Source organism: Stegostoma tigrinum, chromosome 21 (genome assembly GCF_030684315.1).
Source record: "Stegostoma tigrinum isolate sSteTig4 chromosome 21, sSteTig4.hap1, whole genome shotgun sequence".
Classification (NCBI taxonomy): Eukaryota; Metazoa; Chordata; class Chondrichthyes; order Orectolobiformes; family Stegostomatidae; genus Stegostoma; species Stegostoma tigrinum.
The window spans coordinates 3,416,416-3,440,380 of NC_081374.1; the positions used below are offsets into that span (position 1 = coordinate 3,416,416).

Consider the following 23,965-nt stretch of genomic DNA (forward strand, 5'->3'; position numbering starts at 1 on the left):
GCTGACCCCATGAATCTAAGATCACTTTGAGGATTTGCAGGACATGTCCAGCTGAAGCTGTAGTTCAAGAAACTTGATCCATGAACCAGCATTTTCTATGCTGGGAGTTGTTCATTTGTATGATATTTCACTGTCTAATATTACCTTTCTTTGCACGACTTAGTCATTTAGTGTGAAAGGTTATTCATTTACTCTTAAGCACTTTGAGATGTTTTAACTGCAATGTAAATACAAATTGCTTCTTTCCTCACTACACGGTTATTGTGTCGGGGATTTTGGTCTGCCTTAGACAGCAACTGTTGGTGATAGGGATCGTAGGAACTGCAGATGCTGGAGGATCTGAGATAACAAGGTGCAGAGCTGGATGAACACAGCAGGCTGAGCAGAAACGCTGACGTTTCAGGCTTCAACCCTTCAGATAATTTTCTGAAAAGGGGTCTAGGCCCAAAATGTCAGCCTTCCTGCTCCACTGATGCTGCTTGGCCTGCTGTGTTTACCCAGCTTTACATCTTGTTATCTCTTAACTGTTGGTGATATTTTGCTTCGTATGCAAGGAGCACTTCACATTTATGCTGAGTTTTTAATGTTAAAAAAGGTCTATCATTAATTACTGTAAAAGGAAGTGTGGAGTGTAGATAAATTGTTATGCTTTAAGTTAAAATACAAAATATTTTATCTTTAGTTTTAAGTTTCATTGAAAGGGTTCATATATTTAAACAATCTTGCCTGAAACTTTGAGGCTGCAGCAGGGTCAATGAGTAGCATTTGTGGGTTGGAGAACTTTAAGATTAGGGTTGGGTTTGGATTAGCTGTAAAATTTGCAACAATGCAGGAACCATAAATTCATTGGATTTGTGCTGAGACTATGGGTTTTTAGTAATTGGTTTTTAATTTGTTTGTGGGTGTGGCTGCTGGCCCAACATTTACTGTCTCGCCTTAATTTGCCCTTGAGAAAGCAGTAGTGAGCTGCCTTCTTGAGCTGCTGCCATTTGTGTCATATAGGGACATCTGCACTGCTGTGTGGAAGGGTGTTCCAGGATTTTGACCAGGTGTGGTGAAGGAACAGAAATATATTTTCAAGTCAAAATGATGTGCGGCTTGGAGGGAAACATGTGGCAGTGTTCTCATGTATCTGCTGCCCTTGCAGACTCTTGAAGGACATTTTTGGAAGTTGTTGTCGATACTCCCTTATGTGGAACACACTGCATCCATTGTGTCTTGGTAGTGAATGGTGTGCCTATTTAGCGTTTTGCTTTGACTTGGATGGAATTGAGCTTTCTCGCTGTTGTTGAAGCTGTAACCATCCAGGCAGTACAAGAACGTTCCATCCTTGTAGCTAGAGGACAGACTTTGGGCAGTCAGGAGGTGAGTTATTTACTGCAGAATTCCAAGGCTCTGATCTGATCTTATCGCTACCAAATTTATTTGGCTGGTCTGGTTCAGCTTCTGGTCAGTTGTAAACTCCAGAATATTGATAGAGGGAGATTCAGAGAATGTGCTATTGAACTTCAAGACATAATGGTTAGATTTTCTCTGGTTGGAGATGGTCATTATCTAACACTTTTGTAGCATGAATGTAATTGTGCTATTTATGTTTGAGGGTGTGACATATCAAAAGAAAATTGATTTATAGGAACAGTTTATATTCATTACTGTACCATACCAAGTCAATGAAGAAGATGCATTAAGAAAAGACAGTTTCTGCAGAGGTTTTCATAATGTCAAAATGGCCCAAAGTGCCTGACAGGCAACAATCTTCTAATTTCTGATGAAAGGCCACGGATCTGAAATATTAACTCTGTTTGTTTCTTTCTAAATGCAGTCAGATCTGCTGAGTATTTCCAGGATTTTCTATTTTTAGTTCAGTGCTTCAAGAGTGTATTAGTGGTTATAAATTAGGAAGCACCACAATCCAATTTGCACGAAACCATAATTCCGCAGCAACGATGTGTAAACCCAATACATTGGGTGCAAAGTGCCTTTATTTGTTTCTCTGATGTGTGCCATTTTTACAACATAGAAGGTATGTGTCCTCATGGGAGCAATTGTGTATTGCAGTGGAAGGAACACTTTCCCTGGTCATTTTTCTCCCCATCCCTCTGCTACCTCGTTTGTTGGATCTTTGTTATACTATTTTCAACTTTTACTCATCTGGATAAGCATATGTAATGCCCTGAGACATCTTAGAATTTCCCTACGTGCTTGCCCAAACAAAATCTGTGACTTTGGCACAAAAGTCAGTTTAACGTTGGAAGATAGTTTGATCTGGACACTGGAGTTGCTGGTGGTCATCGGGCCATAATTTAAAGGCTGCTTGTAAATGTTGTTTGTGAACTCATGCTGCCTGTCAAGCATGCTAGGATCTGATAGTTTTTGGGCTGAAAGTTTATTGAGATACATTGATTATTGAATAAATTTGAATGATTTATTGTCACTTGCATTTTAGAGTGAAAAGTACAGTAAAATACATTGAAAAGGTGATTATAATGTTTGGTCAGCAGCACAGGCTGTGTACAACTTAATACTGGCACCTAAAACTGGCTATGGAAGCTTCCAGGTTTAATCATAAGAACCCAACTGATTTGTTTTAGGGAAAGGAATGTTCTGTCCTTAATCTCTCTAATTATGGCTCTGGTTCTACTCTATATTACTGACCTTTTATTGTCTGCCCAGATTAACACTGAAATTCTTTTAGAAACCCCTCCGTCAAGTCTCTGTCCGCAACCTTAACAAAGTGTGAAGCTGGATGAACACAGCAGGCCAAGCAGCATCTCAGGAGCACAAAAGCTGATGTTTCGGGCCTAGACCCTCATCACCCCTCTGATGAAGGGTCTAGGCCCGAAGCGTCAGCTTTTGTGCTCCTGAGATGCTGCTTGGCCTGCTGCGTTTGTCCAGCTTCACACTTTATCTTGGATTCTCCAGCATCTGCAGTTCCCATTATCTCTGTCCGCAACCTTGCTTGTTTGTCCAAGTTTTTGATTTCTTGTCTTGAGAGCTCATCAAGTAGTAGATTTTCTACTTTAATAGAACATAGAACATTATAGCACAGTACAGGCCCTTCGGCCCTCGATGTTGTGCCGACCTGTCATATCGATCTCAAGCCCATCTAACCTACACTATTCCATGTACATCCATATGCTTATCCAATGACGACTTAAATGCACCTAAAGTTGGCGAATCTACTACCGTTGCAGGCAAAGCGTTCCGTTTCCTTACTACTCTCTGAGTAAAGTTTATTAGTTTGCTACAAAGAGAAACTATTCCTGTCTCTCTTGTGAAAAGTACAAGTGACAATAAGTTTCTATTCTATTCGGTATCCACAATTACAGCATGGCCTCACCTGAGGGTGCCTGGATTTTGTGCTCAGTTCTCTGGTGTAGACCTTAAGCCTACATTGTACAATGTTTAATATATCTTGGCATGTGTCATGTTAGAATTGTAAACTGTCTTTCAAAGCTGTGGTTTTTGATGAAAGGTAGTATAGGGCCTTCCTTGAATCAGACCTCTGCAAGCAAGCAAAATTCTTCCTGTAACAAAAACAGAGATTGCTGGAGAAATTCAGTTGGTCTGGCAGCATCTCGGGAGAGAGAAATAGTTAACATTTCCAGCCGAGTGAGCCGCCTTCAAAATTCTTCCTAACTATTCTGAAAGATTGAGTTAATTGTTATCTCTGCACTTTGCATTTGTAACACCGAATAATAAGCCCCACAAAAGCAGAATTCAATGCTGTAGAAAACTCACTCAGGTAACACAGTGGATCACTTCTGCATCAGGATCAGGGAGATGGTTGGCAAAGCTAATAGTGCCGGTATGTTGTTTTCATTGGCGAGACCATCCCAGCTAAAAGAGTAGCTAATGCCATAACTCAACTCTAAATTGCTGTTCCAAACTTGGGCTTTTCTTTGTGAGAGCACTTAAGTTGGTAAGAAAGGTGCAGGTGGGGAGAGCAATTTGAAGCAATGAGTTCATCTTGCAGTTCAGCAAGTTGACTTTTATTTATGCAGTCAGTTGTGATTTTGGTTGCCCGAAATCATTTCACAACCAGGGGACGTGGTCTTTGTTGACTGGGCCAGCATTTATTACTCATCCCTAGTTGCTGTTGATGGTATTTATGCAGAATTGTTTATTGTGCTCAAGGGCATGGGTAAGAAGGTACATATTGCTACAGCTGGTGAGGGATGTGTATGCAATCTAGTGGCAGGAGAACCAGTTGAGATCTGCTACGTTCGGGGATATGTCAAACTTCTAAAGCGACAATGACCTGGAGCCTGCTGCCCATCGGGATTGTGGGAAACAGTTTTCAAAAGGACTTTGGATAAACAATTGGTGTAATAAATCTGCAGGTCGACAGGGGTAGTATGCAAATAGACTTGATTGTATTACTGTGCAGAGTTAGCATGGACTCTGGACCAAATTACCACCACCTGTACTATATTGACTCCATGTTGTGCAAGCATGTACCGTGATTAGTACATATTTTGCCACACTCTTAATGTGAACATAACATTGGAGTTTTAGAAGTAGGTGTGTGTGAAGAGGAGACTTTTGGAATATCTGGCATGTGAGATGGTAATGTTGTGCAGTCTGAAACACTTTGTGTGGTGGCTGACCCACCTGCTGTCTTTGCAGATGTGACCATTTCCATGATACTGTTTGAAGAAGAGCAGGAGAATTGCTTTTGCGGTGCTGGCCAATATTTACTCCTCAACAGGCCTCACCTAAGATGAAACAAAGCATTGTATGTTGGAGGCCTGAAACAAATAAAACAAATTGCTGAAGAAACTCAGCAAATCTGGCAGCAGCTGTGGAGAGAAAGCAGAATAAATGTTTCAAGCCCAGAAGTTCTGAAGAGGGGTCACTGGAGTCGAAGCATTAAATCTGTTTTCTCATCACTTAAGAAAGATTATCTGCACATCATCTCCACTATTTGTGGAAGTCTGTGATGCGCTAGGGTACAACAGGGCCAACCCTTAAATACTTCACTGGCAGTGCATACCTTTTAAGATGTTGTTCTTTTAAAGGAGATATATAATTGCAAGTTTTTTTAAAGCTATCTCCTGGCCGTGCATATTATTGCCATCTGTGTATCCTAGTGATTCTGCTTTTGCAAACAAGGTTCAGACCGGATCCTTGTGCTCAAATATCCTAAGTTGGAAAGCACCAGTATGACCTAAGACTAAAATATGTATCTACTATCAGCCAACTCTCTCCTGCAATAGGCCATCTGCTACTGAAACCTTGAGACACAAGTATTCCAATACTCTCCTGGCTAACTTCCATAAACTTCTGCTTAGCCTGTCCTGCTCATCAGTGCTCAGGAACTACATAAATTAGGGTTGTATTGCCTGGAATTTATTGTTAAAGGATGATTAGGCTGAGGAATCAAAGATTTTGAGAGAAATTAACAGGATTGGTAAGATGAAATATTTTCTGCTGGCAGGAAGGTCCAGGATAAGGTTGTTATTACCTTAATTTCAGAGACAGACCATTCAGGAAAATGATTTTCTCTTACAGGCTGCTACAGCTCTAGAAGTCATGCAAAAGTCATTTGACGCTGGGGCCCAATTAATTTTAAATGTGAGATTGATAAATTGCAGCCAGTCAAGAATATTTGGGGTGCATGGAGCCAAGGTGGGTGGGATGTAGTTAGAATATAGATTTTGAATTTGGGGAACTTGATCCCTACCTCTGGGCAAGGAAGCCCAGGTTCAAGTCCCAGCTGCTTCAAATGTGTGTCTTAACATGTCTTAACATGTCTAAACAAGTTGATCAAAGTCACTGCAGATCACTCCTTGTCTCAGCCAATGGCAGACTCTGATCTGATTATCCCATTCTTCCTTTCATTGGTTTCCAGTCTCCCAACGTCTGAAATTTTAAGTTCTCAATATTGCTTATGAATCCATCCGTAGCTCGCTTCTTTCCCATCCAACCCCTTCCATTCCAAGAATTATGAGGTCTTTCAGTTCATTTGACCACGTGCAGCCTGCTTCTATCACATCATCACCGATAAACGCTCTGCCTTCAGCCAAGGAATTTCCTTCTTTGCCTTTACAACTTTACTACTGAAAGCCCAGTTCTGCTCATCCTTCAGCTTAATGTTCATTTTATCTGATTTGACTTCAGTGAGGCTGTGGGAAATTGTTCTACAATGCAAATGCTATATAAATGCAGGCCTTTGTAGCACTACTGAAGTTGTTTTTCAGATGTAAATATGTGTACAGAAAATTTTTAGCTTCATTCTACACAAGTCTCCCATTAAAATTACTTTGATTTTCTACTGGCCTCTGTAATGAGGAAGTTGTAGCTATCTGGATGCTTGTAGGAGACTTTAATTTCAGCTTTAACTCTCACCTATTACCTTACTTTGCACAATGGTTTCTCCTGATTGCTTTTCCTTATATACTCTCCTCTCTAATTTTAGAATACCATCTACTGATTATCTGGTCGTTATCACATTGCTATTTGTGGGATCTTGCTGCATTCAGATTGGCTTCCATGTGTTCTCTGTGGCACTCCCTAGATGGTGAAAAGCTCAGTTGAGGTGTAAATCTTTTAGTTATGTGAGGTGAGCAAGATGGAGGAAAAAGGTTTAATTTGAGCTATTTACCTAGCCTGGTTTCTGCACTGGGTCTGTAATTAGATCTGTCCTTGAGAAAGTGGAGGTTGTCACATCTTTGTGCAACTATGAAATGTGTAATTTGTGGATTAGTACGTGGACATTGTCTATGCAGGTGGTGTAGTCAGATTGTGTGACGCACTAGTGATCTTTGTGCTGCTTAATAATGGGAAACAGTAAAGTTTGCAGCATTAACACTGCATGAGGCTCCTGTTACAAGCTGTAGGTCAAACGAGAATATTGCATTGCATTCAGCAGAGCGTTGCAGTGCCGGCCATGGAATAACTGACTGCAAGGACCAAAATAGGGAGTTGAAAATTATTCACATATCACAACTGGAATGGGTATGGTGCTTTCTCCCCTTCAACATAGTGCAAGTGATTTTTTTTCAGTGAATTGGTGTTGGTAGAGGCTTGCTTTATGCAGTGAGGTTTCTTCGCTGACAGCTTTATGAATTGGTATACCCTTGGCTGCATAGCATTTGAGATTTTAGAGCTGTTGAAAATCAACTTGTTTTTGAAGTTGATTCTGATTGTGATTTTTGTACCAGAGGTGCATTTATTTTTGTAACCCCTTCCTGCTCTGCCCTCATGACTTTGATATTTCTGCTGATATATCAGTCTGATGTTCAAAGCCATTTTAATTTTCTGAATCCCTTGCCTCCTGTTTCCAACGAGCTGTGTTATGTTTACACTCCAAAGTGCAACAGCCTGTATAAAGTTAGTGCCAGTCGTTTTGTGGTAATGATCAGAATGACAGTTCACTTAGTCACCCTGGTTATCTGTTCAAAGTCTGCCACACTCGAAACCTTGGTAACAGTGTACAAGCAACAGAAATAAACCACTACAGACTTGCACATTCAGCTCAAGTTGCTGTGATTTCAAGTAGAATGATTCCAGAGTGACTTAACCTAGCAAAATAGTTCACCTTCTGACTAGTTGCTGAGGGGCAGCAAAGTGATTCAGAATCAGCAGCATGTATTTACTTTGTAATAAATGATTTGTATGTGAATATTTATATGGCACCTTTCACAACCTTAGGATGTCCCAAACACTCTAGAACTAATGAAGTTCTTTTGAAGTGTGCCACTTGAGTTTTAAAAAATATCCCTTCCTGCCAAATTGAATGCAGCAAGATCCACAGTCGACTCTATGGGGTCATTTTTAATGATGTTGATTTTGATTAATATTAGCTTTAGGACAAGGGGGATAATTTTCTTGCTCTTACAATAGTGCCATTGGACCCTTTGCTTCTGCCTGAAACAGAAAATGGCAGCTGGGTTTAACATCCCATATGAACGATGCCAGTGGAGCACTCCCTTACTGCTGCCCCGGGGTGTCGGTCTTTCTGACAGTTCTGAGGAAGGGTCACTGGACCCAAAACATTAACTGTTTTTTCCTTTACTGATGCTGAGTTTTTCCAGCAACTTTGTTTTTGTTCCTGATTTACAGCATCTGCGGTTCTTTAGGTTTTCACTGGACTCAATGTTGGCTTTATTTTCAGATCATAGAATCCCTACAGTGTGGAAGCAGGCCCTTCGGCCCAACAAGTCCACATTAACCCTAAGAGCATCCCCCAATAACCCACCTAATTTACACATTCTTGAACACTATGGGCAATTAGCATGGCCAGCCCACCTAACCTGCATGTCTTTGGACTTTGGGAGGAAAGCAGAGCTTCCTGAGGAAACCCATGCAGACAGGGGTAAATGTACAAACTCCACATACACTGTTGTCCGAGGCAGGAATCGAACCGGATTCTGGTGCTGTGAGGCAGTAGTGCTACCACTGAGCCTTTGTCTCTATAAATGTTGCTGGACCTGCTGAGTTTCTCCAGCAGGTTTTTGTTCTTGTAGGCCTAACTTGTTCTCAAGTTTCTGGAATAGATTTAAATCCACGGTCTTCTGACTCTGAGGGAAAAGGTGCGACCAGCTGAACATTATCTCACACTCAAGCCTCTACCTTAGTAAAATGTCCCAAGGCATTCTACAGGAGCTTATCAAACAAAAGTTGACGCTGGGCCACATAAATATTAATATAGCTGATCAAAATCTTTAACGAGAAATGTTTCCGATGCTTAGAGAGAGCATTTCAGAGTTCCAGGCCTTCATTGGTAAAAGCACAGCCATCAATTTTTGGGCATTTAAAATCTGGGATTGCTAAAAGACTAGAATTGTGGCGCTGAGTTTTGGCAGACCTGTGAGATATTGATTGGGAGTTTGATCAGCTGTGCACGTTGAATTGATCCCAACGTAGCTACTGCCAATGTTTCAGTTTTGCAACCACATCAACTATCTGAGAAACCACGCCATACCTATGATGCATTTTTGACACAGTGACTGTGAGATTCCTTTGTGTTTAAACCTATAATGCTTTCAAAGGCTCAATATGCAATGGATATATCTCTTTGTGTTCACAGGCAGGTATTTAGGTTTGATGTCCCTCAGTTGCAACCCACTAGTTCTGACTGTAAGAACTGAGCCAAAAGGTGGGTGTGTGTTGGAGATGACTCCCTGCAGCTCACTAACTGGTTGTAGTTCAACTAGGACCTGACATCATAAAGTTCTTTCACTTTGAGATCCCCAAAAAGTCTACTGTTAGTGGGTCAGAGGTGGTATATTAAGAGTTTGGCCTTGCTGGCTATTCATGTCTGGTGTTCACTTGCATTTAAATAATCTATGCAGTAATTATAGCGATGTCCAGCTGTAATAATTTTGATTGAAGCTGATATATCATTTGAATAATATATTGTATGTTTTCTGTATTGTGTTAACTATTCTGTCTTTGCTAATGAGGACATTTAAAAGCCCTCTTTGGTGATGGGCAGTATTGTGTAATAATGTAATTCCTTCATCAGCATGGTACTTTGCAAATTTCTAACCTCAAATTGACTCCAGACGTCTGATGCAACAAATCGGTTTTTGGGTTTTGGAGGTTGATGTAATCATGTCAGTTAGGGCCAGTTAATAGACAAATACTTGTCTGTCAGAACTTGTAGTGTTTATATGCCCTTTAAAAGGTTGGAGGCTCAAATCATGCAGGCTTGCAACTTATTAAACCTGGTAAGGACCTTCTATAAAATTTCACATTTTCCTTAACGTGTTTTGGCTAAGATGCATTTCACCAACTCACCAAAGCTGCTTTGATAATTGTCTCAAACCTGTGACCTTTGCCACCTATGTACAAAGGGCACTTAAGCCCATCAGACCAACTCCAATTCCTCCTGAGATAATGGGAACTGCAGATGCTGGAGATTCCAAGATAATAAAATGTGAGGCTGGATGAACACAGCAGGCCAAGCAGCATCTCAGGAGCACAAAAGCTGACGTTTCGGGCCTAGACCCTTCATCAGAGAGGGGGATGGGGGGAGGGAACTGGAATAAATAGGGAGAGAGGGGGAGGCGGACCGAAGATGGAGAGTAAAGAAGATAGGTGGAGAGGGTGTAGGTGGGGAGGTAGGGAGGGGATAGGTCAGTCCAGGGAAGACGGACAGGTCAAGGAGGTGGGATGAGGTTAGTAGGTAGCTGGGGGTGCGGCTTGGGGTGGGAGGAAGGGATGGGTGAGAGGAAGAACCGGTTAGGGAGGCAGAGACAGGTTGGACTGGTTTTGGGATGCAGTGGGTGGGGGGGAAGAGCTGGGCTGGTTGTGTGGTGCAGTGGGGGGAGGGGATGAACTGGGCTGGTTGAGGGATGCAGTGGGGGAAGGGGAGATTTTGAAACTGGTGAAGTCCACATTGATACCATATGGCTGCAGGGTTCCCAGGCGGAATATGAGTTGCTGTTCCTGCAACCTTCGGGTGGCATCATTGTGGCAGTGCAGGAGGCCCATGATGGACATGTCATCAAGAGAATGGGAGGGGGAGTGGAAATGGTTTGCGACTGGGAGGTGCAGTTGTTTGTTGCGAACTGAGCGGAGGTGTTCTGCAAAGCGGTCCCCAAGCCTCCGCTTGGTTTCCCCAATGTAGAGAAAGCCGCACCGGGTACAGTGGATGCAGTATACCACATTGGCAGATGTGCAGGTGAACCTCTGCTTAATGTGGAATGTCATCTTGGGGCCTGGGATGGGGGTGAGGGAGGAGGTGTGGGGACAAGTGTAGCATTTCCTGCGGTTGCAGGGGAAGGTGCCGGGTGTGGTGGGGTTGGAGGGCAGTGTGGAGCGAACAAGGGAGTCACGGAGAGAGTGGTCTCTCCGGAAAGCAGACAGGGGTGGGGATGGAAAAATGTCTTGGGTGGTGGGGTCGGAATTCCTCCTGTGTGTCTTTCACCATCCTAATTTGGAAATATTTCCTTCATCACCATTGAGTCAAAATCCTGCTTAGTTACCAGCACTTGGGAACATCATCACCAGAGACTGCTGCATATGAAGTAAGCAGCCAACCACAACCTTCTCATGGGCAATTATACAATAAATTGCTTTGCCAGTGACCCCTACATTCTGTGGTCAAATTCAAAATGATGTTCAGGACTGGCTAACAGTCAAAACTGACTTCCGCTAAATTTGCAAATGATAATGCAGGAGTATTGTTACACAGAAATTTTATGAAGCATGGGATCCCAGGATAGGGTATGAACATTTGCCTTTCATTTCAGGTCTGAAATCTGGCCAGAGCCATCTGCCTGTTTCCACCAACACCCCTCCCCCTGCTCAGCTGCTTGAGGAAGTTAGCCAAGGGGCAGATTATTATAAAATACAGCTTCTGCACTTCATGCAAACCATGCAGAGATTTCTGGTGCCCTCCACCACCTCATTCTGCCTGTCAGTGAAGAAAGTTATCAGTAACCAGCTGGTGCTGGTGAGCACGTGCTGCTGTTTAAAATTCTGAATGTTGAGTGCCAGTGAGCAGAATGCATATTTACTGAAGCATCAGCTTTGTGTTCGACTGTAGGCTGCATCAAGCTAGCATTGAGTAATCCCGTTTCTCCAGAAAAATTTTACCTTTTGTAAATTGATGTATTAATGCCTTTTACTTAGTTCTGCAAAGGGTTCAAGGTGCTGGGCATCCTTTCGTCTGAAAGGTTCATTGATATTTCAAGCTGAACATTTTTTTCCTTTGTTCATACAAGATTAATTCTGCACAGGGCACTAATTTTAAAAAAAACCTAAGCGTACCTTAATTATTCACATTTTTTTTCACTGAAACTCAGTATTGATAAGCCCTAAAATTAATGTAGATATTAAGGATGTTGATGTGACAGATACATGCACAATATGTGATTATCCAAGCTTTGAAATACATCCAGATTTCGCTGACTGTGACCTTTCAGAAGCAGAAGTACTGTCCTGGTTGTGGTGTGAGAAGAATGGGATTGCATCCAAGTTTCAATCTGTCTCTAAAGTGCTGTTTTTTTTTCCAAGGCCATTAGCTTTTGGTAACTGCAGTAATCTGGAAAGAATGTGAATTCTGCATTTTGTGTCCTGACTAAAGGAATACATCTTTCATTTTGCAGAATTGAGGACAGCAGCTGAGAAAGAGTGAGCTCCAGGATTTATTAGCTACAATGCTAAAACATGGCAGCCTTTACCTTAATTAAAGTTATCCTGAGCCTTTATGATTATAATAAATTGTGTCGACAGTTTGAATTTTTAAGTTGCCAGTTCGTTGTGAAAAACAATCTTAAGATTATGGGCTGGAAACCATAATGAGACTTTATCCTGTGTTGCTACCTTTTCTGCTGCTGTAAACTGTAATTTGCTATTTTCTTCTTGATTTCCTGAGTGTTGTGTAAACTCAAAAAATATTTGTGTTCAATCAAAGGGAATTTGTACCACACTGCTTGCTCTTCTATGGTATTGCACTTGGGAGTCAACACCTCAAGTGTTGCCTTTAGGTGAAGCAGATAAGGATTAGCGGATGGGTTAACACTTGAAGCAGGACCCTTAGAAGTAAAGCCCTAAGATAAGTGGCCCATTCAGACTTTTCCATGCTGAAGGAAGATCGTGTAGTGATAATGTCACAAAAAAAAATGCTGCAAAACAGAGTGTCAACAGGGCAGGCTACATTTACAGAGAGAGAAAAAGCATGAGTGTAAATGGAGTTTTACAAAAGATCATTGACCTGAAATATCAACTCTGTTTTACTCACCTCAAAAGCTACCTTATTTGCCCAATATTTCCACATGTTCTGTTTGTTAACCACATTTTTGTATTCTCCACATTTCTGTTAACGAAAAATGTTTGCGTTGTGTTGCTCTGGATAGACAACAGCAAATGGATGTCTTGTTGGAAAAGCAGAGTGGGGTATTCTGGGTATACTCATGCCCTGCACTAATATAGATATTTAATGATAAACGCACGAGGGGAGCGAAGAATAATTACCAAACCTGGTGAGCAGAAAACCCATGGACACAGATAGAACTTTGGTTTACAATCCCATGTTACTGTTCACTGACTTAGAGGAGTGAATTATGAACAGATGTAACACCAATGTGGCATTCAGTCCTGTAGGTTTCTGATGGGTATATCGGGTGAAATTATTCTTTGTGACTATATATTCATGTATACTTAGCTTGAGGGATTTGCATTACTCTAATCTCCTGGTAAAGCAATAGTCTTTCCTGCACGTCGGGCTGTGGCGCTGTTGAAGGTATGCTACAGGTGATCATCATAGAATCACTGAATTGTTACAACAAAAGGCAGCCTTCAGCCCATCGTGTTTCCTGTAGCCCTCTGAAGGAAATGTCCATACACTGCTGCTCCCCTTCCTCCTCCCTAGATATTGAAATATGTGAAAAGGTTAATGATACCAGAGGAGAGATCATGTCTGCACCAACCAGACAATTAACCATCCAATTCGACCATATTTTCCATCATTCGGTCCGTACCCTTGGAGGATTCAGGATTTCAGGTCCAGATGCTTTTTTAAAATCTGATAAGGGTTTCTGTATCTACTGGCTTTTGAGGCAGAGTTCCAGATCCCTGTCACCCTCTGGGTGGAAACAGTAACTCTTTTACCAATTATTTTGAATCCATGATCCTGTTTAACTGAACCCTCTGCTAATGAAAGTAGGTCCTTCCCATTGACTATATCCAGACTCTCTCAGCCTCTGCACCCCCAATCAAATCTTGCCTTAGACCCTTGTGTTTCAAGGATTATGACCACAGTCTATCTAATCTTTTCTCGCTGCAATTTTCTAGTCCTTGCAATATCATTGTAAATCTCTGTACACTTTCTTGTGCAACTGCATCTCTTCTGTAATGAGGTGACCAGAACTGCTTTCAGTACTTAAGTTGTGACCCCTGCTCTCTTTTTGCCTCAGCTAATAAAGAAAAAGATGCCATACACTGTTTAAACCATCTTATTGACTTGTCCTATTCCTTTCAGGGTTCTGGGGGCATTCACTTTAACGTCCCTCAATTTCCCACCATCGGCTCACATTTCTCCAGGATGAATTTGATTTGTCAGTTGGGCAGAAAAGTGGCCTGTCCTCTGGCACTTCCTTGCAGTCTGCAGCTTCCCTCCTCACTAAATGTCATACAACCATTTTTTTCTGCTGTCTGTGATCTTGTGCCCGGTGCACTTAAGTTAAAATCAATTATGTACACATCACAGAAATACAGGGACCTAACTTTAAGCCCTGGTGAGCCTCACTAGAAACAGCAAAAACACTCAACATTACCTTTTGTTTCCTGCTCATGAACCAATTTTGTAATCAGCTTGATGCATTCTCTTAGATCCCATTGACATTTATTTTAAGTAGTCTGCCGTGTGGAACTTTGGCTGATGTAGTTGTGTGAAATGATGTATTCCTCAACATTTCAGAAGAACAAGGTAAAAGGTGACACTGTTGTCTTTTACTTTCTCTCTCCTGTCTTTTGCCCTCTTCAATCCACTTATCCCATCACAGGAAATGTGATTGAACTTTCTAGTGGTGTATATTTGAGATTGATAAACTAATTTCTCAGGTATCTTCATCTCTATGTTCTTCACGTAGGAATCAAATTGTTAGCCCTTCTCATTGGTAATTACATTGATGTGGTGAGCCATTTTGTGTCACACCTTTGTAGGACATAATTTAAATGATGTTTGAGCGCAGGACTGTGTTTTTAATAGTTTTTCAGAAACCTCACTGAGCAGTAGTTTGACAGTGACCTAGGAGAGACAGTTGCTGAGATGTTGAGCAATGTTTGTCATGCACAGAATAATGACAGATGAAATGTAACATTACAAAATGCTCATAGAACAGATCATGTAAGTAACTTGTGGATGTTGAAATAGTTATAAAGGAAGTTGGGAGAAATCTAGAGGATGTAATCAATTCTGGAGAGCAAAAAAATCAGTATAGCAGTAAAATGCTTAAGTAAGAAGATCATAAGAAGGAAGCAGTAATAGGCCATTTGACCCCTCTAGTCTGCTCTGCCATTCGTTGAGATCATGGGTTTTATTTGATTTTTTTAAAACTGTTGTGTGTACCTTGGTACAGTGAAAGTTTTTGTTTTGCACACAGTACAGGCGGGTCATACCATACAATGTGTAATAGGTTAATAGAACAGAGAGTAATAGAGTGTTTTGGCTGCAGAGAAGGTGCAGAATGAGCAAGATCAACATTAAATTTAACAGTCTGAGGTCCAAACTAACCCGATACTCCGCAATTTCACTTTCCTGCCTTTATTCCATTATCCTCGATTCCCTTACTGATTTAAAAATCAGTCTATCTCAGCATTGACGGATGTCAGCAGTAAAGAATTCCACAGATTCACTAGCCTGTGAGAGAGAAAAATGGATGAACCTTTAGACTGAGGTTATGCCCTGTACCCCTGGATTCTACCACAAAAGAGAAATTACCTATCTAACATTTCAAGCTCCAGGGGTCTTTTATGTTTCATAAAGACTTCTCATTCTTCAAAACTCCAATGAGAGCAGCCCAACCTATTCGGTTTCTCCTGGTAGGAAAATCTCTTTCTACCTGAAGTCAATTTTTTGGATTACCTCTAATAGTAATATTCCTTTCCTTAAATAAAGGGACTGAAAGTATTCACCGAATAGTGCCTTATAGCATCTTAGCAAGACTTCCCTGTTTTCATACTCCATTCGCTTTGAAATAAGAGCCAGCAGCCCATTTGTCTTTTTCTGGTGAACTTGTGTGATGTTTATGATTCATGCAGGAGAACCCCCAATTCGGTCTGTGTTGTGGCTTTCTATAGACTTTCCTCACTTAAATAAAACCCAGTTGTTCTGTTCTTCTTTAAAATTGTTGCCAGTGAATCCATTATCTTTGTAGCTACTTCCTTTGAAATCCTAAGATGAAACTTATCACTCCAGGGGAAGTATTAGCCTTTAGCCCCCATCACTTTTATCTCTCACTTTTTATCCAGCAGTAGTTATTGAGTTTAATTCTTCCTACTACATCCCTTACCCTGTAAGTCTATGCATTTCCCCCTACCCCCCACCTCCACCCCTGAAACCATGAGTTTAAAATGCTCTCTACAGCCCTTGGTATTCAAAGCACCAGGACACAGGTCTTAGCACGGTTCAAGTGAAGCCTGACCAGAATAGCTCCCCTCTTTCCCAATGCCGATACTAGTGCCTCATGAACTGAAACACATTCCTCCCATACCAATCTTTAAACCTTGCATTTAACTCCTTGGCTTTATTTACCTGTGCCAGTTTGCTAATGTCTCAGTTAGTCATTCTGAAATTAATTCCTGGAAGGTTCTACTTTTCATTTTAACTCCTAGTTACTGCAGTTAATCCTTTGTAGCACACCAGTCACAGGGAATCAGATTATGATGGGTCAGATAGTCTTGTCCAGAGCTGTCTTGTACTATGTCCTGCAGACTGAGGTTGTAACATCATCTCTTGGATTAAGCTGCAGACGGCAGTCGTCTTGAATGTCAGGTCTATATGGCATCTATTCACATCTCATTAAAGCTTTTGGCACCCAAATGTACTCCAGTCATTTAAAACTTCATTCCAGTTCTTCAGATCTATAATGCTGACAGTATATACTCGTGAATTGAACTTGTACAGACCTGTGTCTGTTGGTTATATGGTATCTCTTGATTAACGTACCCAAAATTCTGCTTTGTTAAAGTGCACTGGCCTTTAACCTAATTTAAACGTATACTAAAACTTATCAAATTATCTTGCATAGGCCTCTCACTGACAGTGTACAGGCTGTTTGAGGATAAAAGGTTAATGGTCTTTCATTTCCAAGTTATATCTCTACTCCTTACCTTAGCTCAATCAAAAATATCAACCAAGCTCAATATATTAACCACAAGCAAAGTGTGTTTTAATGATAATAAGCATTTCCATGACAAAAACTTAAGCAATATGTAATATATCTTAAAGAAGAATTTAAAGTACCATATCACATGTTACTATACAAAATAAGAGGTCGTGGTGTTGGCATGATATGTTGGTATAGATAAGAGTGGTTGGCTATCACAATGACCAATACTTAGCAGCAGGGTTAAGTGGTTCATTTTTGGGTTAGCAAGCTATAACTAGTGAAGTGCCAGGGAAGAGTGCTGGGAACGAAACCATTTGCAATCTGTATCAGTGACTTGGATGTGGCTCTGAAAACAAGGGAGCTAGATTTGCCACTGGTGCCAAGATAGCTGAGAAAGTCAGTTGTTGAGTTGGGTGGGTGGGTTGGGGGCGGGTGGGTTGCAGGTGGGAGTGGAGTGGTCTGCAAAGGGATATAGATAGGTTGAGATTTGGCTAAAATTGGACAGATGGAGACTAAATTAGGAAAACATAAACTTATCCACTATTGCAGCAAAAATAGCAAAGTAGTATTCTAGTTAAATGGCAAGAGAATGCTGAACTTGGGGGATTCTGCTGTGTGCATCACAAGTAGTAGGTACTGCAAGACAAATGGACTGTTTGCATTTATTGCAAGGCAACTGGAAGAGGAACTTTTACTGCACCTGTACAGGGTCCTGTTGAGACCATGTCTGATGTACTGTGTATAACTGGGGAAATCTCTTCCATGGAAAACAAGGAGACTGGGCCATTGTATTTATTTAATGGCTTCAGTGGATTTTGATGGGTGAAAAGCAGACAGGAACGTGAAGTTGAGAGCACAGCTAATCGTCTGTAATCTTGTATGAATAGCTGGGCTGAATGGGAGCAGCACGCAACCACATCCTTTGTTTCTATGATGTACTGTATGTTCTCAACATAATGGAACTTCTGAGAACTTTTTTTGGCAGTAGAATTATTCATATTAAGTTAGCACCCTATACATATCTCGGAGAATACTAGCAATCAGACCATTCCTATGTTATTACTGATTCAGCCTCTACATAGAGAAGAAAACATAAAGCCTTGGGTTTGGATTTGCAGTTGTACAGTATAGATTTGATACAACCTTGGAATTTATTCCCTATCACAGGTGGCTCTGATGAAAATGGGAAAAGCCGGAGACTGGATGAGTACCTGGGCAAAAAAACGAAGAAAAAGAAGAAAAAGAAACATCGGGAAGGTGAGCGACCGAGACGGCTAAAAATGTACAACAAAGAGGTTCAGACGACCTGTACAGGAATCGCTCACATTGACCTAGACACTTTGGGGCATGGTTCCTTTGATGAATCGAGGGTAATCAACGAATCCTCTGTTGAACATAACGAACAACTTGACAGGTTGGATATGAAAATGAGCCATTGTGCCATCCCCTCAGGTGCACAGTTACCGTACTTATCTCACAGAGACCACTGTGTACGGAAGGCACTCTTACGGACAGGTTCCTCTAAGTTTGCCCATTTCATTCATGTGGAGCACCAACCAAATGGTGGTGCACCAGTGCTCCATGCCTACATGGATGAACTCTCTTTCTTGTCTCCTATGGAGATGGAGAGGTTTGCTGAAGAATTTCTTGCTTTGACTTTCAGTGAAAATGAAAAGAGTGCAGCTCACTATGTAATGGCTATTGTACATGGAGCCGCAACTTACCTGCCAGACTTTCTAGATTACTTTGCTTTCAACTTCCCCAACACTCCAGTGAAAATGGAAATCTTGGGGAAGAAGGATATAGAAACGACAACCATCTCGAACTTTCGTGCTCAGGTAAGAATTTGTTTCCTACACTTGCTGGTTGTTTATAATTCATTCTTTAAAATATAAATGAAGAGAAAGTACTTGATAGTTGAAATCCAGAATATGGACTGCATGCTAAAACAAAGCCAAAAAAAAGTGGGTGCGAAGGCAATTCCCTGGGATGTTACCAGGGATGGCATGTTTTGGCTAAGCAAGGAGACTGGGTAGGGTGGAGTTGTTTTCCTTTGAGCAAAGAAGACTGAGGATGACCTATTGAGCTGAAAAAATTGACATGTATAAACAGACAAAACTTTGTCCTTCACGTGGTCAATAACAAGGAGGCGTAAATTTCAAGTAAGGAGCAGGAGATTTAGAGGTGATTTAAGAATTTTTTTATCCCAGAGGGTGTTGGATATAGAGTCGTTACAGTGTGGAAACAGACCATCCGGCCCAAGTCCACACCGCCCCTCTGAAGAACATCCCATACAGGCCCATGTCCCCATGTCTAACCCACCTAAACCTAAACATTCCTCAACATTACAGGCAAGTTAGCATGGTCAGTCCCCCTACCTTGCACATCTTTGGACTGTGGGAGGAAACCGGAACATCTGGAGGTAACCCATGCAGACACGGGGAGCGCGTGCAGACTCCACACAAACAGTCGCCCGAGGCTGGAATTGAACCTGGGTCCCTGGTGCTGTGAGGCTGCAGTGTTAACCACTGAGCCACCCGTCTGAAAGGATGGTAGATGGAGGGACCTCAAAGCATCTAAGAGCTTTTTGTTACTGTTTCTGGAGGTTTGTTCTTTCTAGTTTTTTAAGCCGCTCAGTATGTCTTTCAGCCCAGACTATTTTGGAGACTGGTAAGCTAACAACACTCATACTGTTACAGACCTTTCCCCTCTCAATGAAACCTGTATGCTGCGTATTCTTCTGGACGGTTCTGTCTTTCTGTGACACTAGATTCCTTTTCTCTAGACAGTACTTTTTTCCTAATGGACTGTGCCATTCACTTCAATGATTTAACCACCTCATTAATATACGTGTAAATACACTTCCAGACACCCTACCACTGCACATGGAACACAAATATAAAAGTAAAACTGTGCCTTCCCTTCTTAACACAATGTAGAAATATCAATCAAATTTGAAGCCAGGCACTATTTCATGCACTTTAGAACTTGTGGAGATTTATGTTTGTTATTTGGAAACAAAGCATAAGTGCACTTGATGGGCTGAATGGCATACATATCTCTTTGTACATGTTATGTAAATTGTTTTAAATTGGCTGCATTCAGGGTGCTTCATCCACTTCATTTTCATGTCTGCCTGCATATCCTTTTGCAAATGGAATATAAATGTGGAGTAACGGAGGTGCCACTTCTCTGCTTCTTAAGTAAGCAAATATAGTCAGGTTGTCAGTGTGATTTTGAAGCTAATTGGAGGGCTTGACCAAGGCTTCACCTCATTCTGGGTCTGCAAGCTTTTGGACAAAAAAAACAAGTTTTATTTTGCTAGTTTTCGTCCCAATATTGCAGTTCTGAAAAAAAGCAACTAAGCGTTGGCTTTGCTTTCTCTCCACAAGCACTGCCAGAACCACTGAGTTTCTCCAACAATTTCTGTTTTTTGTTTTGGATTTCCATTGTCCATGTTTCTTTTGGATACAAGGTGCCTCAGTTTAATGTCTGACCCAAAAGATAGCACTTCTGACAGTGCAGATCAGGAGAGTCCACCTTGAGGGAGAACTCAAACCAAAAGCCTTCTGACTGAGCTGAAAATGCTCCAAACTGATCCAATGGGGCAGTGGTGGCCTAATGGTGATGCTGTTGGATGTGTAATCCAGAGAGTCATGCTAATATTTCAGGGAGTTGAGTTCAAATCCCCCCTATGGAAGGTGGTGAAATTTAAGTTAGTTTAATAAATTGTGAATGTGATGTGATAATGACCAATACTTACCACTTAAAAAAAAAACTGGTTCATTAAAAGCAGGAGCAAATTACTGCAAATGCTGGAATCTGTACTGTAAACAACACAATGCTGACAATCACAGCACATCAGACAGCTTCCATGGAGAGGCAGCAAACTAACATTTCAAATCTAGATGACTCTTCAGCTTGTTAACTTAGATTCTTCAGCATCTGCAATTCCTATTATCTCTGACTCTTCAGCTGTGTTGTTTTTTAATTCATTAATAGCCTTCAGGAAGGAGATCTGCCTTCTTTACTTGATGTAAATCTGGGCCTGCAGCAATGTGGTTGTCTCTTAACTGCCCTCTGAAAAGATGCTACTCACTTCAAAGGAGGTAAATGCTGGCTCTGCCTGTGAACCTCACATCCCATAGAAAAAAATACACATGACGATGACCTGGCTATTGTTTTTCCCTCTGTCAACAACACACAAGTATAATATATAATCATCGTCACATTACTGTTTGTAGGAACTTGTGCTGAAATTGGTTGCATTACACTGTGACACTCCTTCAACAGTACTTTATTGGTTGTGAAGCATTTTAGCTTTTCCTAAGGTTGTGAAAGTGGCTATACAAATACAATCCTTTTGTGTTCAGCTACTTTAGATGCCGTTTGTGTTAGAGCTGGAGCTTAGAGCTAATTATTGCCTCTTAGTTTCACAGTTCAGTGAAATTGGATGTAACATTTCACTTCACTTGTGTGGAAAAATAGCTGCTGACTCCCATTTAATGCACTATTCTGTCAGTGTCCACCTGTCTAGCAGTTACGTGGTTAAGATGTTGATTGTGATCATTTTTTGCAATTTAAAATCTTTCTTCTGTTTGTAGTGTCTTATATCACAAGCTTATCTGCTTTGAATCAATGTTTAACATGATGTTTTCTGTAAAGCTGAAACCTGTGGATAACCTGTTTTGCTCAGCTGTACATTTCATCTGTTTCTAGGCTCGTAACATCTTCCTCTGTAAGTTCACACTGGTTTATAATTCAATTTCTTTGCACAATACACAAATATCAGAGTTGGTTCAAAATTAAACAGTACTTTTAAAATCAGTTGTATTCGTGTATTGAAAAGCAATTGGAGGTCCTGTGTGAGTTGCATATTGGGCATTATTTCTCCTTGTAGTGGAAATTCCGCATCCCAAAAGTTGACATGGGTCTGTCCACTATAGAGTATTGAAACAGGATGGGGCAGGAATTATGAACTTTATTAATCTTTCTTTGATTCGCAATCATTGTGATGTGGAAGTTGATCACTTCAAACAATCATGTCCGCACTGGGCCTCTGAGCATTGTCCTCCTGCCTTTTCCTCAGAACCCCAAACACTATTTCTGTTCAAATAATCATCTCATTTCCCCGCAGATATCTAGATTAGATCTGTCTCCACCATTCTTCCAGACAGTGCATTTCAAACCCATCTTATAGCATTTCAACTACAAGAGTATGGCATGACCCAACAACCTTCTGACTCGGTGAGAATGCTCCCAAATAATGTTTGGTGCGCACTTAGCCACAACAGACGTGCTGATATCAAAATGCGAATTTTAAAAATGAGGGATCCCTTTACTGAGCAAGTACTGAAACCCACAATTACCTTTTACCTGTTTAACAGAGCTTGAAATGAAAGTGGCATAGAAGGAAATGGAAGGCTCATTGCCTTACTGCAGGGGTCTGTTATGAGGAAGTTGCAAGAAATATGAACTTCTGTGCACACTGGCCCTTTGTTAGAAACACTGATGGCTTGTTCTAATACAGACATGGCTTTTCAGAAGATTCAATAAAGCATCTGTGTTCATTTTAGAGTTTAACCTAATGGGTTCCTTTGTAGGAGCTGCTCCAGGATTAGTACTGCTCCTGAATAAATGAGGAAGCTGGAAAAATGCCAGAGAGACTGAGTAAGCAAGTGGTTATAAATATTTGCTGGAAGTCTCACGTAGAGGCTGTAACTCAGCTGTCTGACTGTGTCCTTGGGTGACGCTGTTCCTGATTCAGGACAGTGTGTCTTGGCAGTACTTGGATGTTAGAAAAGGGAAACAGCTTACAGTTGTTTGAACATTGCTGCCTTAACCTTTATGCAAACTTGTATTACTGGAGACATCACTTGGTTTGATAATTCACTTAATTTATTACGGACAAAACACTCATGTAGTTTCGCAGTACAGAAAGAGACCCTTTGGTCCATTGTGCCCACATCGTTGTTAAGCATGCATCTACTCTCGTCCAATTTCCACCACTTGGCTTGTAACCTTGTATATAACAACACTTCCAGTGCTCATCTAAATGGTTTTTTAAATGTCTTGAGTGTTCCTGCCTCTACTACACTTTCAGACAGTTCCAGAAATACACCACCACCTTGGTTTAAAAAAACATCATCCTTAAATCCTCTCTAAACTTGCTGCTCTTTACCTTGTATCTGTCCCTCTGATTATTGACCCATCTATAACAAAGGAGAAGGTTTCTTCTTATTTAACCTATCTGTGCTCATAATTTTGTACATCTCAATCAGGTCCCCGTGCAGCCTTCTCTGCTCTAAGGAAAAAAAACCCAGTGTGACTAGTCTTTCTTCATAGCTCAGCCCAGGCTACATCCTGATAAATCTCCTCTGCTGCTTCTCAAATTCAATTGCATCCTTCCTACAATGCGGAGAATGGAACTGCACACTACTCCAGCTGTGACCTAACTAACATCTTGCACAGCTCCATTGTAATTTTTCTATTCTTTTATTCAGTGCCTTGACTAATAAAGGCATTTTAAATCTATGAGCCAATCAGCAAGGTGGTGCACTTACATTGTGGTACATACGTGGTCGCTTGTTCTATTAGCAATTTAACAGGTTATGGCATTGCTCATCCCCAAAGGTAAATTCTGCTGCCTTGAAATGGTGCTTTCCCAAATGTGATCTCAACCAAATGCAGTTGTGTAAGTTACCACAGGATACCTTCGATTTGGCTACTTAGTAAGAAATCACACAGGCAATCAAACGTTGAAACAGTTGCTTAAACATCATTTCATGAAGTAATCAAAATAAGACCCCTCAAGTAAGCACGTTAACGCTCACAACCTAACTTGGTTATTACCCAATTAATGGTGGATTTTAGCCTCAACTGAGACAACAGCGCCGGTTTCTGAATGTTTGCAAAGTTTAATCCTTATGCAGCATTATTCTCCAGAGTTCTGCTACTGAAGAGTCCCGATGTTGAATTCTAGTATTTTCTGTCTTTTTAAGTTTTTGGTGTGACGTTATCAATAATCTTTTATATTCTTTCATCCACAGTACTGCAGCTTGCTGCCTTAGCATAAGTAGCTTTCCCGTTCTTTTTCATGTTTGGCATTGACTATCAGTTTGAAGACACAACTTTGCTGCAATTAACTCCTTAAATTCTTCTGCAGGGCAATCATTCTT

General features: G+C 41.1%; 1 protein-coding gene across 1 annotated transcript in view; it reads left to right on the forward strand.

The window, feature by feature from the left end:
* LOC125462832 (lysine-specific demethylase 9-like) overlaps window positions 1-23,965 on the forward strand; it is a 77,030-nt gene that overhangs the window by 1,492 nt on the left and 51,573 nt on the right. Inside the window, exon 2 of the mRNA XM_048553253.2 lies at window positions 17,955-18,625. Within this exon, the coding sequence (XP_048409210.1) occupies window positions 17,955-18,625 (671 nt within the window). The remainder of the gene's footprint in view (window positions 1-17,954; window positions 18,626-23,965) is intronic.